The 12,538-nt window shown below is 50.4% G+C and overlaps 1 protein-coding gene across 1 annotated transcript; it reads left to right on the top strand.

Moving 5' to 3' along the window:
* The first annotated feature begins 2,280 nt into the window (after positions 1-2,280).
* Positions 2,281-7,317, top strand: Dkkl1 (dickkopf like acrosomal protein 1). Its single transcript, XM_051149429.1, has 5 exons — positions 2,281-2,380; positions 2,593-2,761; positions 3,271-3,411; positions 3,515-3,604; positions 6,968-7,317. The coding sequence occupies exons 2-5, from the start codon at positions 2,609-2,611 to the stop codon at positions 7,274-7,276; spliced, it is 693 nt and encodes a 230-aa protein (XP_051005386.1). The 5' UTR covers positions 2,281-2,380; positions 2,593-2,608; the 3' UTR covers positions 7,277-7,317.
* Positions 7,318-12,538: the final 5,221 nt, after the last annotated feature.

Raw genomic sequence — 12,538 nt, 5'->3', positions numbered from 1 at the left:
CTCGTTATAGATGGTTATGAGCCACCATGCAGTTGCTGGGAACTGAACTCAGGACTTCTGGAAGAGCAGTCAGGCTCTTAACCTCTGAGCCACCTCTGCAGCCCAACAACCCTTTCTAAAAGGGAAAGAAAGAAAGAGAACAGGGCTGTGGGCTGCACAGACAGCTCAGAGAAAAGGGACTTGCTGCCTGCCACCCCTGACTTCTTGAGTTCAGTGTCTGTCCAGTTCCCCCAGGGTGGAAAGGAGAAGACACTCCAGAAAGTTGTCATCTGCCCTCCCTACCTGCTTGTTTACACACACACACATACACACACACACACACACACACACACATACACACACATACACACACACACACATACACACACACACACATACACACACACACACACACACAAACACACGTTCAAGGTCAGCCTCCTTTACAGGGTTCAAGGCCAGTCTAGGAAGCATAAGACTCTATTTCTAGGGCTGGAGAAATGGCTCAGAGGTTAAGAGCACTGACCGTTCCGCTGTTCTTCCAAAGGTCCTGAGTTCAGTTCCCAGCAACCACATGGTGGCTCACAACCATCTATAATGTGATCTAGTGCCCTCTTCTGGCCTGCATACAGGCAGAGCACTGTATAGATAATAAATAAATAAATAAAATCTTTAAAAAAAAAAAAGACTCTATTTCTAAATTTAAAAAGCAAGAAAATGAGAAGGGGGGAGGGCAGCCGGCTGTTTACAAACTCATAAACCAAGAGTAGCTGACATGCTGGGCATGGTGGCACACTCTTCAGGAGACAGAGGCAGGTGGATCAATGAGTTCAAGGCTAGCCTGGTCTACAAGGCAAGACCAGGACAGCCAAGGCTACACAGAGAAACTCTGTCTTGGGAGGGAGGGGATTTGGGGTTAATGGGAAATACACACAGGACTGTAATTGGATTTTGTTTTGTTTTTCTTTTATAGTTTTTCGAGACAGGGTTTTTCTGTGTTATCTTGGCTGTCCTGGACTCACTTTGTAGACCAGGCTGGCCTCGAACTCACAGCGATCCGCCTGCCTCTGCCTCTTGAGTGCTGGGATTAAAGGTGTGTGCCACCATGCCCAGCTAGTTTGGCTTCTTACATGAAATCAGCTGGAAAACAGGAAGATATGTACAGTAAGGCTCAGAGGTAGTCAAGGAAGGAGGGCAAACCAGATGGCTTAGTGGTGAAGGGGCTTGCAGCCGAGCCTGAGACTTACACGGTGGTAGACAAAAACCCACGCTTGAAAGCTGCTCTCTAGCCTCCACATTTGCACCCTGACATTTTTTAAAATTTATTTTTATGTATATGAGTGCTCTATCTACATGTATACCTGCATGCCAGAAGAGGGGATTATAGGGTTTAGATGGTTGTGAGCCACCATGTGGTTGCTGGGAATTGAACTCAGAACCTCTGGAAGAGCAGACAGTGCTCTAAGCTGCTGAGCCATCTCTCCAGCCCCACACCCTGACATTTCTATGAATAACACTCTGAATAAAGGTAAATGATCTTAGGCCAGAATATAAGATTAAACAGTGGGAGCTGTGGGATACAGAGGGGTGGCCTGGGCGGATCATTGCTCTAGTCTAAAGGGCGTGGCCATCACAGTGGGCCGGACTTGGGGGTTCTAGGGCTGAAGCCAGTAATAAGGGTGTGTCCCTGAGACAGGGGCGTGGCCAGCGCCTGGTAGCCAAGCCAGGTAATAGAGGCTTAGGATAGGACCTAGTGGCTTAAGGGACGCAGTTAGTGAAGAATGGAGGTGTGACTCTGTATGCAGGGCATGTCCACGGAAGGAAGGCCTGGTTCGTCCGTGAGATTCTCAGCTGGGGACCAGGGCAGGGAGACGGGTGGCTGTGCCTTAAGGAGCGTGGCTGGCGTGTGTCTTCTAGCGACGCAGGAGAATTTAAGTAAGTCAGCGGGTGGAGGCGTGGTCAGGAAAAGAGCGTGCCTCCTTTGACGAGGCACGGCCAGAGAGGAAAATCTGAGTTAAAAGGACGTCGTTAGCCAAAAAGCAAGGGTGGCCCTCAGGTATGACATAGAATAAATGCCTGGGTCACCGGCGAAGTCACTAGGAGGGGGCATAGCCATTCACTAGAGCTCTGGTTTAACAGAGATGTGGTTAATGAACAATATAGATGTGGATATGCCAGAGGCGAGACGGTGGTGTGAAGATTCCCCGGGGCCACAGCCGGAGGTGGGCGTGGCGAGACAATTGGGGCGTGGCCGGTCTCATGAAGCCTTGGCACCTAACGAACGCTCCAATAGTCTGCCCAGGCTCGTGGCCAGAACTGGATCTTAACTGTCCGTGTCCGGCGGTGTCCGGAACCGGGTGGCCGACCTGTGGTCCAGGAGAAAGCGCGAATGTAGGAAAAGGTGAGGAATGGGGCCTGAGTGAAGCCAAGCCCGGATGAGAGGCGCCTGAACTGGACAGGGTACAGACAGCATCCGAGGGATGCAGGGCAGGTGGGCGGGGCCTTCACAGGGAGCGAGGGTCGGGGGGCTGGGGGGCGAGGAGGGGTCGGGGGAAGGCCTGGGAAGGGGTCACAGAGGAGTGATTGTGGGATCTGAAACTGCCCTTATCACAGCCTCCCGCCACCCGCAATGTGTCGACTGGGTGTCCTGCTGCTGCTGCTCCCCTCGGTCCTCCTGTCCTGCTCCGCTACCCCGATCCATGATGCCGACCCTCAGGAGAGCTCCTCTGGCTTTCTGGGCCTCCAGAGTCTTCTCCAAAGCTTTAGCCGACTGTTCCTAAAAGTGAGTGATGCGACTGGACCAGGCAGGAAACAAAATTTTTAACAAAAAAAAAAATAAAAAAAAAAATTAAACGACAGAGAGACAGAGAGCTGCAGTTGCATCTCGGAAGGTAGAGTGGTTGTCTAGCGTGGAGAAAGTGCTGGGCTTGATGCCCAGCCTTGAGCCAGGTCTGGTGACTTGAGAGGCAGAGTCAGGGCAGCATCTGTGAATCTGAGGCCTGTTTTGCATATTGAGTTCCAGGTCAGCCAGAGCTATATAGTCAAAACATGACAAAGAGGGCTGGGGTTGTAGTGGCTACGAGATAGAGCCCCCTCTCAAGCAGAGGTCTGAGGGTATAGTTAGGGGGTGCGGGGCTTCCCTCGTACCCCCTGGGACAGACAGACAGATGGGGTGTGGTGGCAAGAGGCTCTGAGAACCACAGGACTGGAGGCGAGAGGGACAGACAGGGCTGACCTGGAGGGCCCCGTGGAAGAGCAGCAGGTGCACACGCTGTTTCCCTCCGGCCCTAGGACGACCTGCTGCGAGAAATAGACAACTTCTTCTCCTCCCCCGTGGACTTCCGAGACCTTCCTAGGAACTTCCATCAGGAGGAGAACCAGGAGCACACACTGGGGAACCACACTGTCCTGAGCCACCTGCAGATAGACAAGGTGCCACCACCAGCCGTGGCGGCGCTGGCGTTCCCTGGCGGGGAAAGGGGAAGGGCAGGGAGGGAAGCAGGTTCGCTCTGACCCTCTCACTCGATCCTCACAGACGACTGACAACAAGACAGGAGAGGTGCTCTTCTCCAAGAAGGTGGTGGCCTCCATCGAATCAGACGGGAACCTGGAGGGTGACTGGAAGGTAAAGACCTACCTTGCGCCCAGGTGTCAAAGAATAGGCATTTCTCTAGAGTTGAGGACGTCTGCTGTTGCCGTACCGTTCCAGTCTCCTTTTTGCAGCTATAATAAAGTAATTTGGCCGAAAGCAGTGTAAGGAAGGGAAGGATTTATCTGGTGGACAGCCCATCACCGAGGGGAACTCACAGCATCATTTCCACTGTCAGGAACATCTTTCCTTGCCTTGTCCCATCTTGGGTGGTTCAGGACCCCGTTACCTAGGTAAAGGTTCTGCCTGTAATGGGCTGGGTCTTCCTATGTCCTAACAATCTTGATCTAGTTAATCCCCCATTCAGGCTCTCTTTCCAGGTGACTCTAGGCTGTGGCAAATTGACATTTAAAATTAACCATCAGAGCCGGGCGTGGTACTCGGGAGGCAGAGGCAGGGGGATCACTGTGAGTTCAAGGCCAGCCTGGTCTACAGAGTGAGTCCAGGACAGCCAGGGCTCCACCACAAAGAAACCCTGTCTCAAAAAACAAAACAACAGCAACAACAACAGCAAATTAGCCATCAGGGGCTGGGGAGATGGCTCAGAGGTTAAGAGCACTGTCTGTTCTTCCAGAGGTCCTGAGTTCAATTCCCAGCAACCACATGGTGGCTCACAACTATCTATAATGAGATCTGATGCCCTCTTCTGTCATGTGGGCAGAATACTGTATAAAGAATAAATAAATCTTTTAAAAAAAAAAAAATCAGCCATCAAAGCCGGGTGGTGGTGGCACACGCCTTTAATCTCAGCACTCTGGGAGGCAGGGGCAGGCGGATCTCTGTGAGTTCGAGGCCAGCCTGGTCTACAAAGAGTCCAGGACAGCCAAGGCTACACAGAGAAATTCTTCCTTGAAAAAACCAAAAAAACCAAAACAAACAAACAAACCAAAAAAAAAAAAAAAAAAAAATCCTGTCTCAAAACAAATGCAAAAAGCCTATTTGTAGCCAACTGGTGGTTGCACGTGCTTTAGTCTCAGCACTTGGGAGGCAGAGGCAGGTGGATCACTGTGAGTTCGAGGCCAGCCTGGTCTACAAATCGAGTCCAGGATAGCCAGGGCTACACAGAGAAACCCTGTTTCAGAAAAGAAAAGTCTTCTTGTAAAATAGAGTTTTTTCGTCATTCCAGATAATTTTTGGGCCCCCCAACAGCTTTCTGAACCTCAGAGTTTGAAAACTCCACCAACTCCAGAAGTAAAGGTGACAGCTCAGGGGTGTTTCGTTTGCTTCTGTTTGGGGTTCATGTGTCTGCCCGTGTTCACACATGGGCGTGCCCGAGTAAGTACTGTTTTCCTCAAGCCTCCTATTTATTCTTATTGTTTCTGAGACAGGGTCTCACTACATAGTCCTGACTGGCCTTGAACTCACAGAGATTCTCAACCGAACCCCCTGAGTGCTAGGATTGAAGGTATGGGATGCCACAAGAGGCCTCTACCTCAGTTTTTTGTTTGTTTGTTTGGTTGGTTGGTTGGTTGGTTGGTTGGTTTGGTTTTTCGAGACAGGGTTTCTCTGTGTATCCTTGGCTGTCCCGGGCTTGCTTTGTAGGCCAGGCTGGCCTCAAACTCACAGTGATCCACCTGCCTCTGCCTCCTGAGTGCTGGGATTAAAGGCATGTGCCACCATGCTCAGTGCCTACCTCAGTTTTTTGAGATGGGGGGCCTGTGGGGGGTGGGGCAGCGGCAGGGATTCTCACTGTATCTGACAGTCATTCGTTCAGATAGGCTGGCTGGCCAGCAAGCCCCAGGGACACTCCAGCGTCTGCCTCCCCAGTGTGGCCATTACAAACATGTGCTGTAGCTCTTGGCCGTTACCTGAATGCTGGGGATTGAACTCCAGTGCTCATTGCTGGGCACAAGCACTTCACTGACAAAGCTTTTTTGGAGACAAGATCTCACTTTGGAGCCTAGTCTGGCCCTGAACTTTCAGTGCCCCTGCCTCAACCTACAGGTAGCTGGGCAAACAGGCCTGCACCATCAGGCCCATCCAAGGTTCCGGTAATTTGGCATAGGCAGCCAGGAATGGTGACACACCATGTTTTTTTGTATTTATGTTTTGCTTTATTTTGACTTGGGTATTTTGATTTGGTTTGGCTCTGGGTTTTGGTTTTTTTGAGACAGCGTCTCTACGTAGCCCTGGCCATCCTGGAACTTTCTTTGTATTCCAGGCTGGCTGCCATCTGTTAGATCTGCCTGCCCCCACCCCACCCTACTCCCCAAGTGCTGGGTCTAAAGGCATGCACCACCACACCCGGCATAACATACAGCTTTTGAGTTAGGGTGACTCAATTCTCTTGCCTCCACCCCTCGAAAGCTGGGATTCCAAATGTGAACCACCACAGCAAATGTAATGCTTTCTTTCTTGTTTGTTTTGGGGTTTTTGGAGACTGAGTTTTTCTGTGTAACCCTGGATAGCCTGGAACTCACCCTGTAGACCAGGCTGGCCTCTACCTCCTAAGAGCTGGGAGTAAAGGCATGTGCGGTCACCCCAGCTAATGTTTGCCTGCTTGATTTTTTTAAGGTATTTGTTTTGTTGTTGTTTATTTATTTATTATGTATACAGTGCATATCAGATCATATTATAGATAGTTGTGAGCCATGTGGCTGCTGGGGATTGAACTCAGGACCTCTGGAAGAGCAGTAGGTGCTCTTAACCTCTGAGCCATCTCTCCAGCCCTGCTTGATTTTTTTTTTTTTTTTTTTTTACCTTTTTTTAAACATTGTGTGAGCACACGAGTGCGGGTGAACACAGTGGCTAGAGGAGGGCATCAGATTCCCCTAGGGCTAGAGTTAGAGATGCCTGTGAGATTCTTGCCATGGGTGTTGTGACCCAGCTAATATCCTCCATGAGAAGACTAGTAATTCATACAAGTGCTGCACGCACTTAACATCAGGCACACCCATACAGACAGAAGATAAATCCCTAGGGCAGCTGTGGAAGTTTAAAAACAACCAAATTTGGGTGCTAGAAAGATACCTCAGTAGTTCAGAGGGCTGACTGCTCTTCCAGAGGATTTGGGTTCAATTCCCAGCACCTACATGACAACTCACAAAGTTCTCTAGCTCCAGTTCCAGAGGATCTGCCACTGCCACTGGCACTCACCCATACATGCAGGCACAACACCGATGCACATAAAAATAAAGGAATCTTTAAAAAAAAAAATAACAAATATGCTACACAAAGAATGTAGCAGATCAGACAGAAAAGAGAACTGTCCACCAAAAAAGGGTTTTTTTAAACCCAAATACATCAAGTGCACTGAGATGGTTGAAGTGGCCCAGGGCAGACCAAGCATCTTGGATGTGCCATGTGGCATTTGAGGATCTCCTTTTGCCTCATTCACAGGTGCCCAAAGTGGAGGAGAAAGAGCTCCCAGTGCCGGTGCCGAAAGCAACAGACAGCTTGCACCCGGAGCCCCGGCGGGTGGCATTCTGGATCATGAAGATGCCAAGGCGGAGGACCCAGCCAGACGTCCAGGATGGGAGCCGCTGGCTCATAGAAAAGCGACATCGCCTGCAGGCCATCCGGGATGGGCTCCGTGGAGGCGCCCATGAGGACAGCCTCCAGGAAGGGGCCCATGTCCCCCAACGCGTCAAGCTGCCTATCCGAAAGACACACTTTCTCTATATCCTCAGGCCGTCCCAGCAGCTATAGGGTGAGGACCAGGTTGTCCCCGCATGTCCCATACCCTACCCCAGCACATATGGAAATAAAGTTTTTTCTTACATTTAGCACTATCTCTTTTTGGTATCTGTTCCCAAACAGGTCAGGTCCCTCCAACGCAAACACTTAGCTGTGACAATGGCTGTGTCGGCTCTTGCTTAAATCTCTTGGTTGGGCAGCTGGGTCGCCTATGGCACCGGGTACTGAAGCCTTTGCTCAAGCTTGTCTGGCTGGCCTACAAGTCCCAAGGTTGTAAAGTACCCTACCCGCTGAGCCACCCCAGCCATTGTATATATATATTTGGTTAGGTTTTACAAAATGACCCAAGAACCCACAAAAGGAAAAACAAATATTGAAAGATGATGATGATGACTTTTCTTTGTTTTTTTCTTTGTTTTTGTTTTTCAAGACAGGGTTTCTCTATGTAGCCTTGGCCGTCCTGGACTTACTCTGTAGACCAGGCTGGCCTCAAACTCACAGAGATCCACCTGCCTCTGCCTCCCAAGTGCTGGGGTTACAGCCGTGTGCCACCACGCCCAGCTGAAAGATTAATATTTTTAATTTTTGCGTATGACTGTTTCGTCTGCATGTATGTCTGTGCACTACATTATCTCTAGAGCCTGGAAGAGGATTATCAGATCTGCTGGGAGTGAGTTACAGTCCTTTGGAGTTGTATGTCAGCGCTGGGAAGGCATCCCAGGTCTTCTGGGAAGACATCCGTTGCTCTTAACCACTGATCTATGTCTCTAGCCACAGAAAAAGACTTTGATGCTAAATATTGACAAAGCTAATAGGGTCCACCACACGCCAACACCTGCCCTGAAAACACCTGACATTTTTTTTTTTTTCCCTCCCTGTCCAAGACCAGGTGTCCTAGCTTGCTTTCCACTGCTGTGACGAGTGAACATCAGGATCAAACACAAGTTGAAGAGTGATGCTTATCTCATCTTACATGCCTCAGCACATTCCATCACTGAGGGGAGTCAGGCAGGAAGTGGGGACCAGGGCTTGCTCAGCTGTTTCCGACAACCCAGAACTACCTTCCTAGGGGTGGTTTTGCCCACAGTGAGCTCAGGGCTGGGCCCTCCATGTCGCCATGGACTGGCCTACAGGGCCATCTGACCAGGCATTTCCCTAGTGGAGGCTTTTCCCATATGACTCTCGCTTGTATCAAGGTAACACAAAACCAGCCAGCACACACACAGGGCCTCATGTGCCTCTGCCTCCTGTGTGCCGGTACACCACCATATTCATGAGGTCCTGAGACTGAACGGAGGGCACCTCAGTCAGACCCTGTCCCAGCTGAGCTTCATGTCCAGCTCCCTATCATTAGCAGCATTTGTGTATTTTTAAACAACAAGGGACACAGGAAGGTGCACACAAGTGTACGGGAGATAATCCTTTTTTTTTTTTGATCCCAAGTGTGGGAATGGAGACAGACCGGGATGTTTACCACTTAGATGTGAGAGCAGGATGATGTTTTTCCACTTAGAACTTAAACTACTTCATGGGGGAGTTTGGTTGTTGCCAGCTAAAAAGTATCCTTGAACAGACTGAGAGGAGATTATGCATATATACACATATACCCAAACCAGGAGGCTGGGCTTTTGGTGGGGACATGGGTTTTGGCTGTTCATCACTCCACTTCGAGATGCTGCCCAAGAGAACTGCTCCAGGGAAGGCTTCAAGGCTTTGGGCTCTGACTGAGGCTTCAGGTTCTGGTTGCTCCAGGTTCCAGCAGCATCTTTGGTGGAATTGATGGTCTGCTTAAGTCCTGCTGACTACGCCAGGAGAATTGTTTACCAGGAACTGATACCCAGAAGGTTTCATTCTTGTTTTCCTTAATCTCCTTTCCCTCTTATTTAGATTAGTTGGGTGATGAGGTCCACTAGTTTAATAAGTGCATAATAAAGTGAAATTGTTAAGCTTACACACATGACATGGTATGCATGTAGAATTCAGGGGACCTCCCTCCACCTTGTGGGTCCTGAGAACTCATCTCAGGTCTGCCACGGGCCTTGTTTTAAAGTCATCTCACCAACTGGATTTCACTGTGTAACCCGGGCCAGTCTAGAACCATATAGACCCGCCTAGCCTCACTTTCCTCCATCCTCCAGCGCCTGCCTCCTGTGTGCTGACCACACTTGACCAAACAAAAAAGGCTAAGCGCCTGGCCATGCTCCTAGTGCCCACTTTCCAGAGACCACACAGAGATGGAGCCTGGGAAATGTCACTCACAAATAGATTTTACTATGTACGGGTGGGCCCCGCCCCTCCAAACAGAGGAAGCTGACCCAGAGGTGACATGGGATGTACAAGAGGATCACGTTTCCTGAAGTGACTAATGGACGAGAGATTGGAGTCTTCTATTCCAGGTGTCCTTGGGGGTTAGTTTGGTGACCCGCTCCCTCTCTACTGCCATTTAAATAAATAAAAAGCTGTATGTCCCTTCTACTCCGTGAATGAAAAAGCATGAGTAAGCCCAGCGTGATGGGCAGAGACAGGGTGATCGCCTCAAGTCCGAGGCCAGCCTCAATAAATAAGAGAGTATAAATAATAAATTGGAAAATGGCAGCTTGGATACGTATTAATGCCACAGGAGGGCATGGAGCGGAAGTGAGGCTGGGCATCATTGTGACGGTGGCGGGCAGGAGCCCAAGACCCGAAAGACAGAAAGGACTCGTTCAGTGACTGACAAGAGAGGGGTGAACAGGGAATCCTTCAGTAGAACTCTCCCCTACTTGGCCCTACTTCGCCAAGCAGAAGGGAAGGATCCTGTGCCACAGAAGAGCGCTGCCGGCAATCTAGCGCCATCGCCGCTAGCTCCATCAGTACGCATGCGCTCGGTCCTCTGGTCCGGGCGGGCCTCCCCGGGAAGTTCTACGCATGCGCGACCGCGGGGTTGGCGCCTTCAACCCGGTGTGCGCTTGCGTGGAGCCTAGAGCCGGAGAGGGGCGGGACTTGAAGGAGGCACGCCCATTTGCGTTTTTGGCGGGAAAGCTGCGTCTGAGCACGCCTCTTCCGTGCCATTCGCAACCGCCATTCGTCGTTGGTGGCCCTCAGCTGTGTCCGGAGAGTTGCGTCTCCAGGTACGCCCTACCTGTGGCGACTTTCGTGCCGGGGTCCCCCAAAAACTTCACCTGCCTTTATAAACGCTCCAAGTTTTGACCAGATCCCCTCCGAAGTGCTGGAAGTAACCCTCTGGGAAGTCTTGTTTTATTTTATTTTTGTTTCTCTGTGTGTTCCTGGCTGTCTTCGAGGGCACTCTGTAGATCAGGCTGGCCTCGAACTCACAGATATCTGCCTGCCTCTGCCTCCTGACTGCTGGGTTTGAAAGTGTGCACCATACCACCGCCTGGCTTATTATTTTGGTTTTTTTTATTTTTTTATTTTTATTGTATATGAGTCTTTCGCCGGCATATATGTATGTGCACCAGGTGCGTCCCTGTGGAGACCAGAAGAGGTTGTTGTAATCCCTGGTACTAAAATTACAGATGGTTGGGAGCTGCCATTTCGGTGGTGGGAATCGAACCCAGGTCCATCTGGAAGAAAAACGGGCACGCCACCTCTCAGGGGGCACTCTAGGGCCTCGTTAAATTGACCAGGCTCCACTCAAGCTTGAGTGCTGGTATCAGAGGTGCAGACCGACATACCACCAGCTATCCCTTCTGTGTTCCCCCCCTCAAAACCTGTGAGACTTCTACGAAATCCTGGAGGACATTCTGTGTTCAAGTCCTTTCTGATACCCTAGAAATCTGTACTGAAGCGCCTACAAGTTCCACTGGGAACTCTGAATTCTAGTGACACCCTAGCAATACAGCCCTGGAATTCTAATCCGAGGACCCCTTGAGACCTCCTCTTTTTTTTTTTTTTAATTTTAATTTTAATTTTATTTATTTATTTATTTATTTATTTTTGGTTTTTCGAGACAGGGTTTCTCTGTGTAGCCTTGGCCATCCTGAACTTACTTTGTAGACCAGGCTGGCCTCGAACTCACAGCGACCCACCTGCCTCTGCCTCCCGAGTGCTGGGATTAAAGGCATGCGCCACCACGCCCAGCAAGACCTCCTCTTTAGATAGGAGGACTCGCCCATATCCTAGGCCCCTCAGACCCCCACCAGCCACCTGATCTCCCCCATTCCTCAAGAGCTGTCCTGCTAGCCAGGCGTGGTGGCGCACACCTTTAATCCCAGCACTCGGGAGGCAGAGGCAGGCGGATCGCTGTGAGTTCGAGGCCAGCCTGGTCTACAAAGTGAGTCCAGGACAGCCAAGGCTACATAGAAAAACCCTGTCTCGAAAAACCAAAAAAAAAAAAAAAAAAAAGTTGTCCTGCTTCAAGAGCTGCCTTTCCTCCCACGGTGTCCCTGCTCTGAAAACACCTCCCTTCCCCGGGTCCTTCTAAGAGCTGGGATGGATGGCTGGAGGATCACCACGGCTTCAGAAGGCCCGCTAAAGCTACAGCTACAATAATAAGACCCTGTCTCCAAAAGCCAAGTAATAACATCCCCCAGAAACCGTGCAGCCAGTGCAATAAAGGCAAGGCAGGGTGAGAGTGTATTTCATGAGAAAAGAGAGTCAGGAGCTGGGAACCCAAGTCTGGGGAGGATGCTCAGTTCCCAGGGCCACGGAGGGTAAGGGACTTGGAGATTGCTGATGGGGAGGACAAGGCCCAGTAGTTAAGAGAGCCTGCTGACCAGGCGCACAGCTCTAATCCCAGCATTGAGTTCCAGGCCGGTCAGGACTACATAGAGTCCCTGTTTGGAGAGAGAGAGAGAGAGAGAGAGAGAGAGAGAGAGAGAGAGAGAGAACTGAAACAGTTATAATTCTTGCAAATGACCCAGTTTTGATTCCCATAGCCCACAGGGCAGCTCACAACCATTCCTAACTCCCGTTCCAGGGCATCTGATGCCCTCTTCTGGCCTTCAAAGGCACCAGACACACATGCAGACAAAGCACTCACATAAAATAAATAAATAAATAAACCTTAAAACAACAAGCAAAAAAACAACGAAGCAGTCCTGGTGATGCACATTCCTGCTGAGGGAAAAGAGATCCCAAACTCAAGGCCAACCTGGCCATCTTAGGGCTGGTGTGGGGCTCAGCAGCAAAGCACCTGCCTATAATCCCCCAGTGAAAGGCTGAAGGTGTGGTTCCTGGAGAAAAGCAGCTGGAAGTAGAGGAGGGCAAGGCCAAAAGTGGCTCAGAGGCCAGCAGTCCTAATACAGACCAAATGGTCTGCCTCCAAGCCTGTTC

This window comes from Acomys russatus, chromosome 7, assembly GCF_903995435.1.
Source record: "Acomys russatus chromosome 7, mAcoRus1.1, whole genome shotgun sequence".
In the NCBI taxonomy this organism is placed as follows: Eukaryota; Metazoa; Chordata; class Mammalia; order Rodentia; family Muridae; genus Acomys; species Acomys russatus.
This window is presented reverse-complemented; position numbering and strand designations above follow the sequence as displayed.

Bases quoted from the DNA above. Each gene is read 5' to 3' on its own strand.
- Dkkl1 (XM_051149429.1), top strand. From the start codon at position 2,609: ATGTGTCGACTGGGTGTCCTGCTGCTGCTGCTCCCCTCGGTCCTCCTG. The intron at 2,762-3,270 runs GTGAGTGATGCG...CTCCGGCCCTAG, and splicing joins TTAGCCGACTGTTCCTAAAA to GACGACCTGCTGCGAGAAAT. The intron at 3,412-3,514 runs GTGCCACCACCA...CGATCCTCACAG, and splicing joins GCCACCTGCAGATAGACAAG to ACGACTGACAACAAGACAGG.